Raw genomic sequence first — 21,725 nt, 5'->3', positions numbered from 1 at the left:
CACGTATCAAAATTACAAGGAATTAGTAGTAGGATAATAAAATAAGCTCTAATAGGGTTACTAATTTCAGAAATAAGGTGGCTAACACCTTGGGTGATACAAATCTCCAAGATTATGCTGCCAGTTCATACTGGTGATGCAATCAAAGGCCAGGCTTCAGGAATCATAGTCCGGCTCTCTTCTTGAGCCATGCATCCTCTGGAGGCAGAGACACTGCAAATCCTTTATTTATATGCATTAAAAATGCTAAGTAAACAATACCTTCCTTATCTCTAAACTTCTCAGCCCAGGAGAGGAAAGCTGGATCTAATATCTATAATAAATAATAATTTAAATTTTATTCCTCAAATAGTCAATAACCTAAGCCTGATTTGCTTATTGCCGCTGTCAAGAGCCTGCCTACTCACTTGGCCGGAAGTGTTTATACAAGAGTAGTAATGAGCAGCCTTGCAACAATATTACAGGAAATATTACAGGATTTCTAGAATTTGATTCTAGAATCGAGAGCTAGTGCTTACATTTTCATACCACATCAAATCTAGAAACTGAAAAGGAAAACTTGGAATACAGGGATTAAAAGGCTACAGTCAAGCAATCAGAAAGGTTAACGATGAGTTCAAAACAAACAAATAAGGTGTGCTTTTACTTATCTCGAAAGTTCATGCTATTAAAACGAGTAAGAACTTCTACGGTTTCAGAGGCAGGAAGCTGAGGAGCCAGAGGAGATGACTGACAGCAGATCAGTGTCTTCCAGACACAGCAAGACTGGTCCACATATGAACTCACAGAGACTGCACAGGCTCGAGCCAGATGGGTTCCCAGCATGAGACGGGGAAGTGGACACGCTCTCCCACCCATACCAAGACTCCATCTCCAACCGACAACTGCTCACAAAGGAAAAATTAATTTCTCTCCCAGAGTTGTCCTGGGTATACAAATCACACTTAAGGTCCCATGATCAGCAGTGACGGCCACAAAATGGGCTCAATGGTGTTTCTGTGGATGTTTTTTTGTTTGTTTGTTTGTTTTTTTCGGTCTCATGTCACTCTGTGCAATTTTTTTTACTTTACAGTCTTTTGCTTATCTATTAGGTTCCAATTTTTTTGTTTTTATGTTTTGTGTTTCTTATGCTTTTTTGTTTCTTGTTTTTTTATTGTTAAATTTTCCTATTTGTTTTCTAAAGACAGAGAGAGAAAGAAAGTATAGAGTTGGATGAGTGGGGAGGAAGGGAGGATCTAGAAGGAGATGGGGGAGGAGAAACCACAATCAAAATGTATTGTATGATTTTCAATAAAAGCAAAGAAAGAGAGAAAAAAGATTTTCTATGGTTTTAGCTTTTGTAGCTTTTTAAAAAGATAGTAAATACTGTGTTGGTAGTGTGCAGGCGCTTTTTATGACATTTAATAGAAACAGTGATTAGTACTAACATATTTCTCTACATCCTTGATATTAACTTCATTCACAAATTACAGAATGACTGTAGCACTCGTACAACATACAGTTAGCATGTACAAGGAGCTGGGTTCTATCCCCCACACTGATACATCCCCAAATCTTTTCTCTATTTCCCACATAGTGAGAAAAACCAGAAACCCAACATTCCACATCTATCTCTTTCTCAGCTATTAGTCTCATAATAAAACTATGGTCTGTCCCACAATTCTAAACTTCCTACTGTATGTGCTTGCCTTTACATTGTGCTATGCTAGAGTTTAACTTCAAGCTTCCAACAATGGCCTTTGTTACTCCTCCAAGCTATGGTCTAGTGCAGGGTGTTTACTCCCATAAATTTCAAATACAAATTTATGCATTTTGTATTGAACCACCTGTAGTTTTCCTCTCCACACAGTTAAATCCAAACAAAAGGGTCTTGCAGCCCCTTCTGACCAGCCTATCTGTCCACTGTCCTTCTGTTCTATCACCCCAGTGTCCTCTGTCCTCCTGTCCTATCTCCCACTGTCCTCCTGTCCCATCTCCCACTGTCCTCCTGTCCTATGTGCCCACTGTCCTCCTGTCCCATCTCCCACTGTCCTCCTGTCCTATCTCCCACTGTCCTCCTGTCCTATCTCCCACCGTCCTCCTGTCCTATGTGCCCACTGTCCTCCTGTCCTATCTCCCACTGTCCTCCTGTCCTATCTCCCATGGTCCTCCTGTCCTATGTGCCCACTGTCCTCCTGTCCTATCTCCCACTGTCCTCCTGTCCTATCTCCCACCGTCCTCCTGTCCTATGTGCCCACTGGCCTTCCTCGCTAGGACAGCTCTTAAAGTGAACCCACTCACCACTTTCCCAGTCAGCCCTCTGCACTGCTGGGCTTTCCTCCTGCAAACACCACTCTCTGATGTTATCTGTCTTACACATTTCTCATTTCCTGCCTTTCCTAACCATGGTGCTCTATGTCTGTGAATCTTCATCATTCTTATTCCTGTATGGACCCTGCCACCTAGACCAAGTCATCCATAAAGGTTTCTTTATTTCCCACACTAGTTAAAAGCCATCTTTGTGACTCAATTGCTTATGCCATATTGTATTCACACCACATCGTGACTGTCTTATTTACTTAACTATGGAACTACTATGGGGTGGGATGGTGGTAAGGGGAAATGGAACTACTGTTGGTCATTTAAAATACCATCAGCTTTGAAATGGTACCTGGTACAAAGTAGACACAAGGAAGCCATACCATTTTTTTTCTTCTTTTCAATTATTTGCTTTTTTTTTTTTTTAAATATTTATTTATTTATTATGTATACAATATTCTGTCTGTGTGTATGTCTGCAGTCCAGAAGAGGGCACCAGACCTCATTACAGATGGTTGTGAGCGACCATGTGGTTGCCGGGAATTGAACTCAGGACCTTTGGAAGAGCAGACAATGCTCTTAACCACTGAGCCATCTCTCCAGCCCCAATTATTTGCTTTTGATAAATTTCCTAGAATGGAATTACCAAGTCAAAGTGAAAAATAACTTTTAATTCAACACAGGAGAACTAGTATCTCACCCCTCAATTTTCTCTTTAGGATAATAAGATAAGAAGTTAATTTTAGAAATAGATATTTATATTATTTGGCACCTACTATATGCCAAATCTTTGTGATACATTAGTTGGCAAAATGACATCTTTGAGGGAGTTACATTCTAGCCAGAGGGCAAGAATGTGGCAATAAACAATGAACATCATATAGAAAGTTAAGAAGCAATGTATACTACAGCAGAAAGAAAAGGGAATGCTGCAGAGCACCAGACAACAGGCCAGGGTCAGTTTTAGACCTTTCCGGGAGGGTAACTTGGAGAGCAAAGGCTGTCTATGAGCTCCAGTGACACCTGGGCAAAGGGAAGGATGCTCTGGGGAGAAGAGAGGGTGGGCAGAGGCAAAACTGAAGAGAAGCAGGGCGAGGCAATTTCTTACTCTTATGGACCACGAAAGACATAAAAGACAGCCTTATCATTTATGATTCACATACATCCGACTCTCTGGTCTAAAGTGTATAATTCACTGGCAGTCTCAGAGTTTTGTAAGTATGGCCTCAAGTTTAGAATATTTAAATGCCTGAAAGAGAAAGCACAAACTTATTAGCAGCAGTTCCCTCATGATCCCTCCACCTGTCTGGTTCCAGAAATCCACGAATTCACTTTCTGTTGTTATAAATTTGTTTATTATATACATGCATTTATCTAATATGACCAGAAGGGTCTTTTGTGAATTAAGTTTTCCATGTTGTAGTATATACATTATTTTTTATAGTCAAATTATATTTCATTGATTATATGGCACATTGTGCTCATCTATCATCAGTTATGGACAGTGGTAGTTTTTCCCACTTCTCAGCATCTGTGAATAATGACTCATATACGAGTTTGTATGTGACCATGCTTTCTTTTCTCTGGAGGAAAACAGCTAGTGAGCCTGTAATTGTTGTGTTCTGGATTCAGTGATAGACCCTACCTCAGGCTGTAATGTGGAAAGTGATGAAGACAAGTCACATCAACCTGTGACAAATACACATGTGCAACACAGACATGCACATATTCAGGCACGTGTACCCACACACATGAACAGACACACACACAAACATTCATACACACAGGCACGTGTACCCACACACATGAGCAGACACACACACAAACATTCATACACACAGGCACGCGTACCCACACACATGAGCAGACACACACACAAACATTCATACACACAGGCACGTGTACCCACACACATGAGCAGACACACACACAAACATTCATACACACACACATGTGTACCCACACACATGAGCAGATACACACACAAACATTCATACACACAGGCCCGTGTACCCACACACATGAGCAGACACACACACAAACATTCATACACACACACATGTGTACCCACACACATGAGCAGATACACACACAAACATTCATACACACAGGCACGTGTACCCACACACATGAGCAGACACACACACAAACATTCATACACACAGGCACGTGTACCCACACACATGAGCAGACACACACACAAACATTCATACACACAGGCATGTGTACCCACACACATGAGCAGACACACACACAAACATTCATACACACAGGCACGTGTACCCACACACATGAGCAGACACACACACAAACATTCATACACACAGGCACGTGTACCCACACACATGAGCAGACACACACACAAACATTCATACACACAGGCACGTGTACCCACACACATGAGCAGACACACACACAAACATTCATACACACAGGCACGTGTACCCACACACATGAGCAGACACACACACAAACATTCATACACACAGGCACGTGTACCCACACAAATGAACAGACACACACAAAAACATTCATACACACAGGCACGCGTACCCACACACATGAGCAGACACACACACAAACATTCATACACACAGGCAAGTGTACCCACACACATGAGCAGACACACACACAAACATTCACACACACAGGCACGTGTACCCACACACATGAGCAGACACACACACAAACATTCATACACACAGGCACGTGTACCCACACACATGAGCAGACACACACACAAACATTCATACACACAGGCATGTGTACCCACACACATGAGCAGACACACACACAAACATTCATACACACAGGCACGTGTACCCACACAGATGAGCAGACACACACACAAACATTCATACACACAGGCACGTGTACCCACACACATGAGCAGACACACACACAAACATTCATACACACAGGCACGTGTACCCACACACATGAGCAGACACACACACAAACATTCATACACACAGGCACGTGTACCCACACATGAGCACACACACACAAACATTCATACACACAGGCACGTGTACCCACACACATGAGCAGACACACACACAAACATTCATACACACAGGCACGTGTACCCACACACATGAGCAGACACACACACAAACATTCATATACACAGGCACGTGTACCCACACACATGAGCAGACACACACACAAACATTCATACACACAGGCATGTGTACCCACACACATGAGCAGACACACACACAAACATTCATACACACAGGCACGTGTACCCACACAAATGAACAGACACACACAAAAACATTCATACACACAGGCACGCGTACCCACACACATGAGCAGACACACACACAAACATTCATACACACAGGCACGCGTACCCACACACATGAGCAGACACACACACAAACATTCACACACACAGGCACGTGTACCCACACACATGAGCAGACACACACACAAACATTCATACACACAGGCACGTGTACCCACACACATGAGCAGACACACACACAAACATTCATACACACAGGCCCGTGTACCCACACACATGAGCAGACACACACACAAACATTCATACACACAGGCACGTGTACCCACACAGATGAGCAGACACACACACAAACATTCATACACACAGGCACGTGTACCCACACACATGAGCAGACACACACACATTCATACACACAGGCACGTGTACCCACAAACACAAACTTCACACACATAAACATTCACACACAGGCACATGTACCCACACAGATGAGCAGACACACACACAAACATTCATACACACAGGCACGTGTACCCACAAACACAAACTTCACACACATAAACATTCACACACAGGCACATGTACCCACACACATGAACAGACACACACATAAACATTCATACACACAGGCACGTGTACCCACAAACACAAACTTCACACACATAAACATTCACACATGGGCACATGTACCCATACATATGAACATGCACGCACACACACACACACACACACACACACACACACACGGAAAAACAAACAAATTTGCTCTTTTGCCCTCTCTGTCTCTCACTCTCTGCCTCTGTCTCTCCCTGTGTATTTGCACATAAATCCACGGCACAGCTTCTTAGCACCCGTGGAGGTCTTGTGTTTGGCATCCTCTGCTAGATCCTGGCAGGCCTGATAGGACCTTAAAGATTAGAATTTAAGCATTTTAAACAAACATGTCAGGTCTTAAATATTTAAAAGACCACTTCTGTTCAAAACAGTCACTGGGGAGGCTAAGCGATCCAAGTCCTGCTGCGAGAGCTGTCGGTGCTTGTCTTCTTTGGAGCCACATTCAGAACAGAAAAGAAAACAAATACTTCATAGTCACAATTTTATTTTTTAAATAAAATTAAATTAAAAAATAATTTTTTCATCTCAGTTCTGGACTCCATGAAGCCGTTATTATTATTGTTGTTGTTACTTGTGTGTTTATTGGTTTCTTTTGTATGTGTGCTCACAGTGCATACCATCGTGTGTATGTGAAGAGCAGAGGACGACTTCCTGAGTCTGCTCTCTCCCTTAACCCTGTAGGTACCAGAGATGAAACTTGAATCCTCGGGTTCAACAGCAAGCACCTTAGCCTGATAAGGCATCTTGTTGAAGCCACAATTAGATCTTAAAATTAATAATTATTATTAATAATATTCTTATGTTGTTTTCCATATTGGGGTACAACTGATTTTGTTGTCACAAACTAAGCTCCCCTCTAGCGGGTGACCATCTGTGATTTCTAAGCGGGACTAGAGAGAATCAAGACTACACTTGGATTTCCTCTGAAATGTTGTTCATCTCTCCAGTTTCTGCTCATCACTCACACTCCAAAAAGTAAAAGCACACATGGTTTTATCCATTTGACTATATTACCTAAGTACTATGTAAGTCCTCGCCCCTAAGCCTTCGGGGTTGTTCTGCCCACCTACAGCTTATTCATCATCAAAGACACATAAGAATTAGATTTTGTTACCTTTTATAAAAAAAAAAAAGACCTAATCAGCAATGCTTCCAACCCTAGCACACAACATGGCCACTTGACATATACTCAAATATGATTATGATCCTAATTATTTCAAACGGAAGAGTCTTTAGAAATCCCATTGAACCACTGAACTGAGAGAGCCAACTGTGCAAAGAGTCTCATCATACAAAGAGAGCTTAAATAATATGGGAACAAAGTATTTGGTGTACAATTATGTGTTTCTGGAAACTAAAGAAACAGTGTTTCAATGTAAAAATATGAGCATAAATAAATATAAGTGAATGAAGCATTATTTTGTGTCAATATGTTCAGGTCAAAGAATTTCCAGTCAGGAACTTTGAGGCATATATTATGGCCTCATAATGTACCATTTGTCACCAGATATGAAATAATAGCACCTATTTTTATATTAGAAATAACACTAATCACATCAAAGGAGAAGCTAAAAACCTGAAAAATTGAAATAGAAGCCAAACTAACTTCAGAAGAAACCTACAAACTAAATCCAACAATAGAAGCCATCTATTTAATAGATATTTACTATGTATCTACTACGTGCTAGTGTTAGCCAGAATATAATACACATTTAAGCTAGAGCAGTAGAAAAGGGACAAGAAACACTGGACAAAAAATTGGAATAATTAAAGTATAATCTTTAGCAAATTCCGGTATCCTCTACCATTTTCACATAAAAATCTCTCAATTGAATAGTAACCTACATGTCAGTAATCTATATATTACTCAAAACGTGCAGTTTTCTAAATTAAGTTTCTCAATACTACCAAATTTTGTGAATCCAATAATACATGAGATGTTTTTCTGGCACTACCTGGCTCTAGTACAAGCCATGCACTAAAGACAGAGACAACTCCAAAAGTGATTGGGAGGAAAAGAAACGAAGCACAGTAAGTGTAAGAGAAATACCCTAGATGTGGTCATTAGAACGAGAAAAGAAACGGGAGTGCATTCTTCATAATGAAATATGCCACTGCTCAGTAGATTGGCCTTCCACGGAGCTCGGAAGGTTATAAAAATTCATGTCATACTCCACAGGGAGGCAGAGATGATGCTTCACCAAAGGAGAAAATTCATTTTTGCTTCAGTGAGAAAATTAGACTGTGCTAGGAAATTAGTGTGATTGTTCATGTACATTCACATCAGCTATTTCACTAGATAATTCTGTAATTTTCACTTATTTCTATAAACATTTAATAGTTGGTATCTTTATTAATCTCAAGAAATCTATGTAAAAACTGTGAGAACACAGCTCATGGCAGTTTCGTCTATGTATACCACCAATCAGTTCATTTACTTCAGATTTTCTAAAATTTTCAGTCACTTGAGTGATAACATTGTAAAATGAACATAGGTATGGACTTTGAGCCCACAGTTTCCATGCCCCTTAGTAAGTCATCAAAGCCCCGAAAGCACTTGGCTTCACTACTGTGCGTGAAGACTAGAAAAGTTCCTATCTTCCAAGGGTTTGTGAGGAGAACACACAGCAAAGCTGCCATGACCTGAATATATTCAGTGCCAAATCCAGGTTCATGATTAACTAGAATCCTCAAAAACCTGAATTCAATAGGTATTGTTGCCTAAATTTGCTTTCGTGTGACAAAATAAAGTACACAGCCAACACCTTCCCTAAGTTCACAGTTAGTAAGCAATGAGAGGCAACCTCTTGACTGCATTTTTTGCTGCCATACTGTGTGCCTGTGTGCGGGAACTCTGTTAGCTGCAATTGTGCTGCTGCCATACTGTGTGCCTGTGTGCGGGAACTCTGTTAGCTGCAATTGTGCTGCTGCCATACTGTGTGCCTGTGTGCGGGAACTCTGTTAGCTGCAATTGTGCTGCTGCCATACTGTGTGCCTATGTGCGGGAACTCTGTTAGCTGCAATTGTGCTGCTGCCATACTGTGTGCGGGAACTCTGTTAGCTGCAACTGTGCTGCTGCCATACTGTGTGCCTGTGTGCGGGAACTCTGTTAGCTGCAATTGTGCTGCTGCCATACTGTGTAACTGTGTGCGGGAACTCTGTTAGCTGCAATTGTGCTGCTGCCATACTGTGTGCCTGTGTGCGGGAACTCTGTTAGCTGCAATTGTGCTGCTGCCATACTGTGTGCCTGTGTGCGGGAACTCTGTTAGCTGCAATTGTGCTGCTGCCATACTGTGTGCCTGTGTGCGGGAACTCTGTTAGCTGCAATTGTGCTGCTGCCATACTGGGTGCCTGTGTGCGGGAACTCTGTTAGCTGCAATTGTGCTGCTGCCATACTGGGTGCCTGTGTGCGGGAACTCTGTTAGCTGCAATTGTGCTGCTGCCATACTGTGTAACTGTGTGCGGGAACTCTGTTAGCTGCAATTGTGCTGCTGCCATACTGTGTGCCTGTGTGCGGGAACTCTGTTAGCTGCAATTGTGCTGCTGCCATACTGTGTGCCTGTGTGCGGGAACTCTGTTAGCTGCAATTGTGCTGCTGCCATACTGGGTGCCTGTGTGCGGGAACTCTGTTAGCTGCAATTGTGCTGCTGCCATACTGGGTGCTTGTGTGCGGGAACTCTGTTAGCTGCAATTGTGCTGCTGCCATACTGGGTGCTTGTGTGCGGGAACTCTGTTAGCTGCAACTGTGTTATCCGGAACTTTCATCTTCCTGTCTCTCTTCCTAGACCTGCCCTGCCCCTTTCCATCACAATCTATAAACCCCATGTCCTGCCAGGGCTTTCTTGATCACCCCAGATCAAAGTCATCCCCCCACACTTGGGTATTAATTTTAACCTCTCTTGTGGTTCTGAGCATGTTTTATTTCTTACAGTGGATTTCAGACCTGACTAATTTTGTTTAGGCGGTTAGTTACCCTGAGGGCATCATTCATCTCTCATTTCCTTTATTTATCTCCACATTCTAAAAACATCTTCATACCATAATATGTTTAGTACTTCAAAGATAAGGATAGTTGAGAACAAAGTTCAGTGTTACTTCTAGAGAAACAGGCATAATTCTTACTGAAAACAAAGACAATCATAATTTTAAATTCACTGAATAAGTGCTTGCCATTTATATAAAACACTTTATGGGAATCCACAGAAGCAGATATAGTAGGTGTTAGAATTCTCAGTATCCAAACACACTTCCAATATAGGAGAGGAATTATGAACCAAGTGTAAAGCTGATCTCTCCTCATCACTAAGGCCAAAGGGTTTCACTCTGCAATTGCTACTGGGACCCCACTATCTTCACTTGGCTCTGTGACCCATTTCCAAACCATATTCTGCTTTACATGGTCATGTTGCATTACTTTCACCTCACAAATCTGACATGTTTAAAATCCTTTAGTAATTATCTATTCATAACTATTAAACCCAACTGTTAAAAGAATTTATTTTTATTTTATGTGTTTGAGTGTTTGTGTGTACATATGTAAGTATACCTACAAGTGGGCCTGGCATCCACAGAGGCCAGCACATTGGGTTCCTTTGAATTGTAGCCACCTATGAACAGTTGTGAGTCACCCTGTAGAGGCTAGGAAATCAGGTTCAGGTTCTTTACTGCTTAGTCACTTCTCCAGCCTAGCAGACTTGATTTTTTTAAAATGTTAATTTGAATAGAAAATTTGAACAGAAAGGTACATGTTATATGCTTTTTAGTTATATGAGAAACTGTATGAATGGCTGTCTTTTGGCATTGGGCATATTCCTAACAGCACATGCAAATAACTTTCAGTTAAACTATCCACATATGGTATTAAGAACTCAAAAGTCAAGTGGTGCCTAATCTCTCATTTAAAGAAAATAAGGCATTTACCTTAGTTAAGAAAACACAAGAGCTTCTTAAGGAACTGCTCAATAAGAAACTATCCTAAAGGAAGCAACTGTAACTTCACAAGATACCAGAGATACCAACCCTGAGATACCACTATCAGCCAAGTGCCTGCAGAACGATGACCTAGTGGATTCCCAAAATTTTAGGTCTGCTGCATCTGATTTCAATCCTGCCCAAAGTGCTCTGAGGTATGTTGATATTTTGTATGTGATCTAACAAATAAAGCTTGCCTGAAGATCAGGCACTAGTTAGCAGTAGAGGCCAGGCAGTGCTGGCACACACCTTTAATCCCAGCACTTGAAAGGCAGAGGCAGACAGATCTCTGTGAGTTCAAGGCCACCCTGAGTTACACAAGATTGAGCACATTCTTAAAAAACAAAACAAACAAACAAAAAACAGAGCTGGGCAGTGAAGGCTCACACCTTTAATCTCAGTACTTGGGAGTCACATGCCTTTAATCCCAACCCTAGGAAGGTAGAGACAGGAAGAAATGTGGCTGGGTGGAGAGAGGAATATAATATGGGAAGAGACAGGAACTCAGGATTCAGTCTGAGGACTTGAAGAGACAGGATACCCCATTCAGTCTGAGGATCCAGTAGAGGAAAGAATTAGTGGCTGGCTGCTCTGCTTCCCTGATCTTTCAGCATTAACCCCTATATCTGACTCCTGGTTTTTATTATTAAGACCAATTAGAATTCACACTACAAAATCATAAAAACTCTGAGACAAAATCTTACACCTGTCAGAATGGCTAAGATAAAAAACACCAATAATAGCTTATGTTGGAGAGGATGGAGTAAGGGGAACACTCATCCATTGCTGCTGGGAGTACAAACTTACACAATCACTCTGTAAATCAGTATGGTGGTTTCTCAGAAAACTGGAAATCAACCTACCTCGGGACCCAGCAATACCACTCTTGGGCATATACCCAAAAGATGCTCAATCATACTACAAGGACATTTGTTCAACTATGTTTATACCAGCATTATTTGTAATAGCCAGAACCTGGAAACAACCTAGATGCCCTCCAGCTGAAGGAATAATAAAGAAAATGTGGCACATTTACACATTAGAGTACTACTCAACAGTAAAAAACAATGACATATTGAATTTTGCAAGCAAACGGATGGAACTAGAAAACACCATCCTGAGTAAGGTAACCCAGACCCAGAAAGATGAACATGGTATGTACTCACTCATAAGTGGATACTAGCTGTAAAGCAAAGGGTATTGAGCCTATAGTTCACAATCCTAGAGAAGCTAAGTAAAAAGATGAACCCTAATAAAAACATACATAGATCTACCTGTAAAAAGGAAATAGACAAGACTGCCTGACAAAATTGGGAGCATGAGGGTGGGGGAGTAGAGACGGTGGAAGGGGAAGTCGAGGGGAGGAGGAGAGGGAAGGAGAACTTGAGGGAATGGGATAGTCGAGATGGAGGAAGGACAGAGAGGAGAGCAAGGAAAGAGATATTTTGATTAAGGGATCCATGGCTGATGTGGGATTTCCCTCTGTATGCTGTGAATATCATTGGTTAATAAAGAAGCTGTTTTGGGCCTGTAATAGGGTAGAGCAGAGTTAGGTAGGGAAAACTAAACTGAATTCTGGGAGAAAAAATGCAGAGTCAAGAGAAGCTATGTAGCCCTGCTGGAGACAGATGCCGGAACTTTACCCAGTAAGCCACAGCCTCATGGAGATACGCAGATTAATGGAGATGGGCTAATTTAAGATATGAGTTAGCCAGAAATACACTTAAGCTATTGGCCAAACAGTATTGCAAATAATATGGTTTCTGTGTGATTATTTCAGGGCTGAGCAGCTGGGAACAAACAAGCGGCCTCCATACTACACCTGGCCCTAGAGAAATTCCCAGGAATCCACAAGAATGACCCCAGCTAAGACCCGAAGCAACAGAGGAGAGGGTGCCTGAACTGGCCTTGCCCTGTTAGTCAGACTGATGAATATCTTAAATGCCACCATAGAACCTTCCCGCAACAACAGATGGGAACAGAGTAAAGAGACCTGCATCAGACCACAGGACTGAGATCCCAAAGCAGTTGAACAGTGGGAGGAGTGAGAATATGAGGTCCAGATCATGATGTGTACACACACCTCCAAAAAAAAAATGAAAGAAAAAGAAAAAACAATTCACGCTATACCAAGGTTCTGACCCCCAACTCCCTCTGGTACCCCAATTCTCAGCAATTTGGGCTACTGGCTTTTCTTAAACCTCATGGGCCATAATTTAATTACTGCTTTACCAGCAACTTGTTTATCCTCACTGCACACCCAACTTGACCTCTTCACGCAGAGAACCAGCTTCCGTCTCCAGAGAGCTCTAAGAGAGGGCCAAAAGAGCTCTGCTTCAACTGCTTCAAGCACAGGCGAGCAATGTGTTATAAATTGGTCAACTTCTTTTTAAAATAAGCAATGCTGTAGATAAGAAAGCACTCGTGTACTTCATAACTAATGAAATTTAATTATTATGAATTATACAAGTAGTGGGTTTAATTATGAAATTTTCATGTATAGAAATGATACACTGACTCTTTTCTTGCCTTCCCTTCCCCACACATCCAACCACATCCCTCTTCATAGTCCCCTTTCTGTTCCTTAATAGTTTTTTTTTTATTTTTGTCTTCCTGTCTTTCTGTCCCTCTCTCTTTATGTTCCTGTTCCACAGTTATGGTTTCTTACTGTAACATGATCTCCAGTTTCATTCATTTGCCTACAAATTTAATTACTTCATTCTTCTTAATGGCTTCATAGTACTCCATTGTGCATATATGCCACATTGTCTTCCTTGATTTATCTGTTGACGGGCTTTTAGGCTAATTCCATACCTTGGCTATACTCCAGTATAAACACGCATGTGCAGGTATGTCTGCTGTATGCTGACTTTGAATCCTTTGGTTATTTATTTAGAAGTGCAATTGCTGGGTCATATGGAAGTTTTATCATTTATTTTTAGAGTAACCTGATTTTCATAGTTGCTGCATTAATTTACATTTCTACCTAGAATATATAAAGAATCCTTTTTCTTCATGTTCAGACTTGCCTTGCAAAAATATATATTCAAAACTACTCAAGGTAATTTTGAGTTTCATGTTCCTTAAAGCTAAAGATTTCTTTGTGTGTTTATATATTTAATTAGATATTTGTAATTCTCCATTTCACAACAATCTGCTCAGTTCACTTGTCCATTTACTGGTTGTGTGTATACAAATGCACACACATACATATACCTGATGTACCAGTGAGTGCATGCATCCATTTGTGCCTATGCACATGTGTGTGTGCATGCATGTGGATGCGTGTGTGTCTGTCTGGTCTGTGTTTGAGACAGGTCTCACTTGTCCTAAGATTGTCTCTAACTTGTTAGATAGCTGAGGAGCTGAAGACAGACATGAATTGCTGTTCCTTCTGCCTCCCATTCCAAGCCCAGTCCCGAACTGCGGCCATGTGCCACCATGCCAGGCTTTGGATTCCTGTGACTTCATAGGTGCTTCAAGCTGGGCTCATTTTCTCTGTAGTAAAAAGGGGGTTCCTTTATAGGGAAGTGCAGACACTCACCTGCCCAGCAAGCTACAGTGCAGTCTTTCACGGGTGAGAACATGAGTTTTCCTCCCCATGTGTCCTCTCCTGGGACTCTGTTGTCTTCTGTATATGTAATCTTTGGTGCTAATGCAGGTGAGTTAACTCTGATAATGTCACTTTTCACTTGTCTTTGGTGTGGCATAATCACTTGAAGTTTTTCAGTAACACTCTATTCCTACCATGTCCTATCATGGAGCCTACGATCCTAAGTTCTCAGTAACACTCTATTGCTACCCTGTCCTGCGAGGAAGCCTATGGTCCTGAGTTCTCAGTAACACTCTATTCCTACCGTGTCCTACCACAGTCTACGGTCCTGAGTTCTCAGTAACATTCTATTTCTACCGTGTCCTACCACAGTCTACGGTCCTGAGTTCTCAGTAACACTCTATTTCTACGGTGTCCTACCACAGTCTACGGTCCTGAGTTCTCAGTAACACTCTATTCCTACCGTGTCCTACCACAGTCTATGGCCCTGAGTTCTCAGTAACACTCTATTCCTACCGTGTCCTACCACAGTCTACGGTCCTGAGTTCTCAGTAACACTCTATTCCTACCGTGTCCTACCACAGTCTATGGCCCTGAGTTCTCAGTAACACTCTATTCCTACCGTGTCCTACCACAGTCTATGGCCCTGAGTTCTCAGTAACACTCTATTCCTACCGTGTCCTACCACAGTCTATGGCCCTGAGTTCTCAGTAACACTCTATTCCTACCGTGTCCTACCACAGTCTATGGCCCTGAGTTCTCAGTAACACTCTATTCCTACCGTGTCCTACCACAGTCTATGGCCCTGAGTTCTCAGTAACACTCTATTCCTACCGTGTCCTACCACAGTCTATGGCCCTGAGTTCTCAGTAACACTCTATTCCTACCGTGTCCTACCACAGTCTACGGTCCTGAGTTCTCAGAATGTTTTAAACATTTATAGCACTCAATAAATCATTCTTGCTGAATTTTCTCTATAATTTTTATATTTTAGTTTGTACTTCTTTACATTAGTTAACTAATTTTTCATTATTTTTCTTAATAACATTCACTATTTGCTCTTCCCAATCCACTTCAATCCCTAGACTCTCTTTCTGACCTACCAAATTCGTGTTCTACTTCCATTGATGGGACTTTTGCTAGACTTACGACTGTTTATATAATTACAATATAAATTTATGAACTCTCTTAAAGGTTGCTATAATCATGGATTTTTAAGTTAAATTACCTGTCAACTTATTTTTCACTTTCTCTTATTGTAGTAATTAACTTAAATCATTTTTGCGGCACCCTTATCCACATTTTTTTCTTTCTACCGAATAAGCCACCTTAACTCCCACTCAACTGGAGTAATTTTACCATGGAAATACAGAATACGTTCTTTCCAGTTCATCTTTTATAAGAGGTCACTATTTTAAAATTTTAATAATGTTTTTACCAACACAAACATCACATTCTTTCCCTGCACCTCACTCTCATCCTTCACTTGCTCATCTGTCTTCTCATCTCCAGGACATACAATGCAGTGCACTCCAGGACATACAACGCAGTGCACTCCAGGACATACAACGCAGTGCACTCCAGGACATACAACGCAGTGCACTCCAGGACATACAACGCAGTGCACTCCAGGACATACAATGCAGTGCACTCCAGGACATACAACGCAGTGCACTCCAGGACATACAATGCAGTGCACTTTCTTTCTCATTTTGTAGTCTCAACTCCTTCCTAGCCATTAGCTCATCCATAACTGGACCCCATTTATCTTTTCAACCATTTCTTCCAAGCTTATCTTAAGAGACACCCATGAACCGCACTGCTTTGCACTGATATCCAGACGTGCCTTGCTCACTCTGTCCCAAAGCTGGCTATGCTCCCCACCCCAACCTGCTGTCCCCAGAAGTCCTGGGACACAGCTGTGAGTCCTTGACTTCCACTTTCCAATTCCTTCCAACTCACATCTTTCTTGTTCCTTTAAGTTTCCTCTTACACCACCTCATGCTCTGAATCAGGAAGAACGCTCTTCTGTCTTCACCTTGACAATACATGCACTTGAATTTCAAATTTCATTATTCCTTGTCTTAGCCTTTTCTTGCTTTGTTTTATCCTACCTTTGAGAGGGAACTTTTGTTTGGCTATTTATTTCATTTCCCTTCTCTGGGAGCACCTTTTAAGCCCATAATAACTGAACAAATTTCTCACATGAAGTATCTAAGGTGCATTTTAAATTCTATATCCTTGCTTTCAGGGCCAATGAGATAGCCTTCAGTTGCTGAATGGGAGAAATGTTTCCTTCCCTAATCTAGAGCAGTCTTTCTGACTAATAAGGAAACATCTCAAAACAGCTCCCAAAAAGAACACTTATGTCAACCAAAGAATTAAATATTTGAAAATGAGAAGATCTACTTGGTCCATTTTTTCAATAAAGATTAAGAACAAAGGGAAAGAAATAAAAGGAAATGGAATAAATAAGTCAGAATTCAATCTAGAATAAATATAAAAATCTCTAGTAAAGAAGTCAGGATGGATGTTTAAACCATGATTCTGGTGAGATCAAGGGCATTTGGTATAAATAGACTCTTTAAGCCACATTTCCAACATTTGCCATTTGCTACCAGACAAGTCCATCAAGGAAAAATGGGACATAAAAAGCCCATGAAACAATAAAAACAACGAGAAAAGGCAGCTTTGTCATGGTACAAATGACTCAGATACAGAGTGCTTCAAATACATTGGGCAGGCCAACTAGAAGGGCACACGATGGCACGTGCAAGGCCTTGCTCCATCTCCAGCACCACACAAGTGGAAAAGGTAGAAAAAGTAAACACCATCATATATACTGGGACTCTATGTGGATAGACTCATAGACCACAAGGCATTTCTCAAAACCAGACTGCTTATGCTTTATATATCCAGCCTCTCAAAAACTGGATGGCAAACATTGTTAACTTTGCCCTGCCCAAACCTACAATGACAAAAGCAGAGAAACAGTACACTGAGAAGGACTTACTTCTCCCCAGTCCATGGTTCCCTTTGGGAACCAAGCTCCTGGGTAGGCATGGTGATGCTTACCCGTAAGCAAGCTTTTGGGAGGCCGAGGCATAAGGACTGTAGTTGGAGGACAGCCCAGACTACAGAGTGAGACCTCTTTCAATAGAAGTAGCAGTCATAGGAGTAGCAGATAAAAAAACAAAAGAGGAGGAGAAGGAACAATGGTCCTATGGGCCTGATTAATACCAGAGCCATCTAGAAGTCAAATGCTATCCGAACTTAGCTGTGTGCCTTCAAGAATCAAATAAAGATACGTGTTTACAGAGAAAGCACAGCTGCTCAGCTAGGTTGGATTCAAGCTTTGAGTCCGCGGAATGTTGCAGTTTTCTTTGTCTACTATTTCTAGTGTCTCTAAGGCACAACAGATTAGACTGTAAGCATGGATATATGGTTTGGACCCTAGGCCTCCCGGAGAGGACAGCATTGTTTCTTCCTTAAGGCCTGTCCCAGCAGCAGAACAGGGCGGTGCTCACAATATTTCAGTCTTTTGGCTATATTCAGAAATGCTTAGAGATTCTTCACTATTGATTCATCCAACAAGAATTTGTTGATGCTTCCCTACAGTTGACACTGCAACAAAATTAGTAAGATGAGTGGGGTGTGTACGTGTCAAAATGCCATGCTAGTACCATGCAGGGTCCCCAAACACAGCTTCTCACTCTGGAGGTAATGACATTAATATCCTTTACTACTTTTATATGTTTGTGGATCATCTAGTAGGGGGCAAATAAGCAGACACTTGACTATACTGCAGTTTGTGAGGTGACAAGAGGACACCTAGGATGGGTCTATGACATAGGACATGGGAGGAACAAGGGCAGTGGGCAGCACAGCTGAGTCTTGGTAGACACTAGGTCATAACAGAGGCAGAAAGGGAATTCTGCATTTCAGGAAACAAAAACGATCCAGCAGAAATCTCAGCCAGTTATCAGAGGCAACATCAGTGCCAATGGGAATCACCAACCCTCTGTTTTGCTTTTCCACTTTATAAAAAAAGATGCAGAAAGAAAATCCAAACTTAAGCAGAGAAACTGATATTTATTAACAGACGCAAAAGAAACTCTAACTTCCATCACAAACAAGACAAGTGAACTATTTTTGCATCAACAACAACAAAAAAAAAAGGAAAAAAAAAGAAATTCTAGGTCGGATCTTAGAAGGAGACAAAGAAAACGGTGGGCCTGAAATAAGGAAGACATTAGGAATACATACTCCACACCATCAGAGATTGCTAATGCACAAACAGGCTAACTGGCCATGAAAAGGACTAGGCTGGAGAGAATAAATGAGAAATTATGACTCATGAGTGAAGAATGACAGTTTTAGAATGTCCCTGAGCTTAAGTTAGGTAAAAACAAAAAATTAAAAGTACAAGAATGATAAAGGAAAGAAGCTTTTTCATTTTTCTCCACAAGAAAACATTTTGATATGCTTTATAAAAAATGAATTCATATTTTAATGTGTCTAAACAAATACTAAATGAATTCTGGAATAAAAAGAACTAAAAAAAATTTAGACAAGACAGAATGAGAGGTAGGGAAAACGTTTCCACATAAAATAATATGACCTCTTTGGTTTTCTTTATAAGCCACAAATGAAGGGCATCTTAAACTCTATAAACAGAACCACGAACGCTACTTGTGTATGTATGTTTTAAGAACTAAAATCATCATGCAGAAAGGCACGCAGGCAGCACACTAATGTCATTAAGGTATAATTGGACTTGCAGGAACAATCACTGTGCTGTGCTGTAAGGGGAGCTGTTGGCACGCGCAGAGCACAGTGCCAGTGTGAGCTCATCTGCCAGCCTCGGCAAGACCCACTTCCAACTAGCAGCGGCCATGTTTCAACACCTCCCACCCCTGATGCTGACAAGCTAAATGACTGGTTTTGTCTCTGGGAAGGCGTCTCTGGTGATTGACTGCTTACAGACAGTACTGATTATATGAGAGAACAGTACTGACGAACCAGAACCACCTCCTGTGTCCTCTACCTGCAGCCCCGACTTCCTTTGAATCTAGACGGTGCTAGGTAGAGAGACAGACCACTGCAAACTAGAACCAAGTAAGGCAGTCCCCAATTACCTCCGCCCCACGTAACAAATATATCCGCCACCTTTTAGCAGAGAGCACCGCAACAGTGACAGAGGAGGAGTCCTCTTTAACCTCTGGACTCCAAATCAAATATAATTACAACAAGGCGAGTGTTTTAAAGGTTAGTAATAACCATGCAGATGAGTCTGCCGCAAGGGCTTGAGAGTTAGGAAACCCTCAGTGTCCTCAAGTCCCAGGTTGAAAATTTACCCAAAATTGTCAGTTCTCAGGAACTGCACCTCAGATTAGAATCTTCTCGCCAGGGAATTTGCTCTTGTTTTAAATCCTAAGTGCTTGTTAAGCTGCCAGCACCGCAAAATCTAGAGACCATTAAACAATATAAGGCAGCGAGTGATTAACCCACCACATACACATTGAAAGCAGCTTTAGCTACTTTTTAATTAAAAGTAAAATATCATTGGCTAAATTCAGATGTCTTAGCTATCCAGAAGTGTCCTCCAAATGCAAAGGGTAGCCGAGAAAGCCAGGTACAAAAGGAGACTCGGGGTAAGAGGTGGTCTGGGTCTGAGGAGTCTCCGGGCCAGGACAGGCATCCTGAAGCCGACCCAGTTTAGTCTGTGCATATTCCAAGTCTCCCTGAGCAGCAAGCAGAGGACACCATGCGGCTGCCGCTAAATAAGCTTTATTAGCAGAGGCCTCCAAGGAGACAGGGTGTTCACCTTCTTGGCAGGAGAATGAGTTAAGTAACAGCATCTGAGATGTGTAGATGGCTAAAGGACACGTTACTGCCACTTTTAAGTACACCTTAAGCTAACTAATAAACGTTGCTTGAAGTAATCGTAAGCCATTGGTGAAGGAAGTTTAGGAGATTTTGACCTAATGGCATCACCTGAGAGAGAGAGAAATTTTTACTGCAAAGTTACAAGTAAATAAACATTGCAGTCTTAAGTTGTTGGTACTTGTTTAAAGTCAAGAAGGGCCAGGGTGTTTAGTCAACTCCAGGCAAGAGGCCAAAAACCATGAAGATCGGATTTAAGGTGGGGATGATGTCATTCACTATGAAGTCTTGATTTTCTTTCTGAAGCATGAGAAATTTTACTGGTAAAACCTTACCTCACCCACAGCTTTTTTTTTTTTAACTTCACTTTTTTTTTTCCTTTCAAGAATGACTTTCCAAGTACATTTCCTGTCTTGCATATAAATTTTATGAATTTACTTTCAGCTTTAGACATGGTCTTACCTAAAAAGCTTGCCCTAAAGTAAAGAACGGGCACTTGGTAGCTGCAGGAGTATAAGACGTGATACTCGTATTTGATCACTTCCGACGCTGTGGTGGACTCCATCACTTCGGAACCATCCACGGGCAGCTCTAAATCCTCCTGGGAGGGGGGGGAAGCAGACACAAAGTCAAACTGTGTTTGTCAATTTAAAAAACAAGTGCAAACACGGGGTGGGATTTTCTTCTCATAAATAAGTTAATACAAGGCTATGAGTAAGAAACAGAAGTTACCCGTACTATTACTCAACATTTGAGTCCTCGGTAAACAGTAAAAACAGAAAACACCAGCATTAAGTAAATCCAGATTTGTTCTGGGGAAGCAAAGCAACTCTGCTTAGAGAAATGAGATGGGGGTGGGGAGCCGGGTGGGGGCGGGGGCAGGGGCAGCACAAAAACTTCTGCAGGAGCAACTCCAAGTTTTCACTGTGTGGTTTCAGCACCAAGATGGTGGCTGCAGCAGCCTCCTTATTTACCTGTCCGAGCTAAAAGCATGCTGACAATCGCAGCACACCAAGGCTAAGAAATGCCCCTGGAGGCTCTGTTGTACTTGTCTGAAGAGGACTCACTGTGTGTGGAACAACCCCGTTCCATTCTGAATAATAAAGGTATTCTGCAAGAGGCTGAGTTTGTTAGGTGCATTTCCAACCCCTG

The 21,725-nt window shown here is 41.7% G+C and overlaps 1 protein-coding gene across 4 annotated transcripts in view; it reads right to left on the bottom strand.

Moving 5' to 3' along the window:
* Positions 1-21,725, bottom strand: part of Atg10 (autophagy related 10) — a 295,099-nt gene that overhangs the window by 91,676 nt on the left and 181,698 nt on the right. For all 4 annotated transcript variants that reach the window (XM_075976349.1, XM_075976347.1, XM_075976351.1 and 1 more), the window contains exon 4: positions 21,036-21,174. In XM_075976349.1, the coding sequence (XP_075832464.1) occupies positions 21,036-21,174 (139 nt within the window). The remainder of the gene's footprint in view (positions 1-21,035; positions 21,175-21,725) is intronic.

Source organism: Microtus pennsylvanicus, chromosome 6 (assembly GCF_037038515.1).
Source record: "Microtus pennsylvanicus isolate mMicPen1 chromosome 6, mMicPen1.hap1, whole genome shotgun sequence".
Classification (NCBI taxonomy): Eukaryota; Metazoa; Chordata; class Mammalia; order Rodentia; family Cricetidae; genus Microtus; species Microtus pennsylvanicus.
Note: the sequence above shows the minus strand (reverse complement) of the source record. Positions and strands in the feature narration are given on the sequence as shown.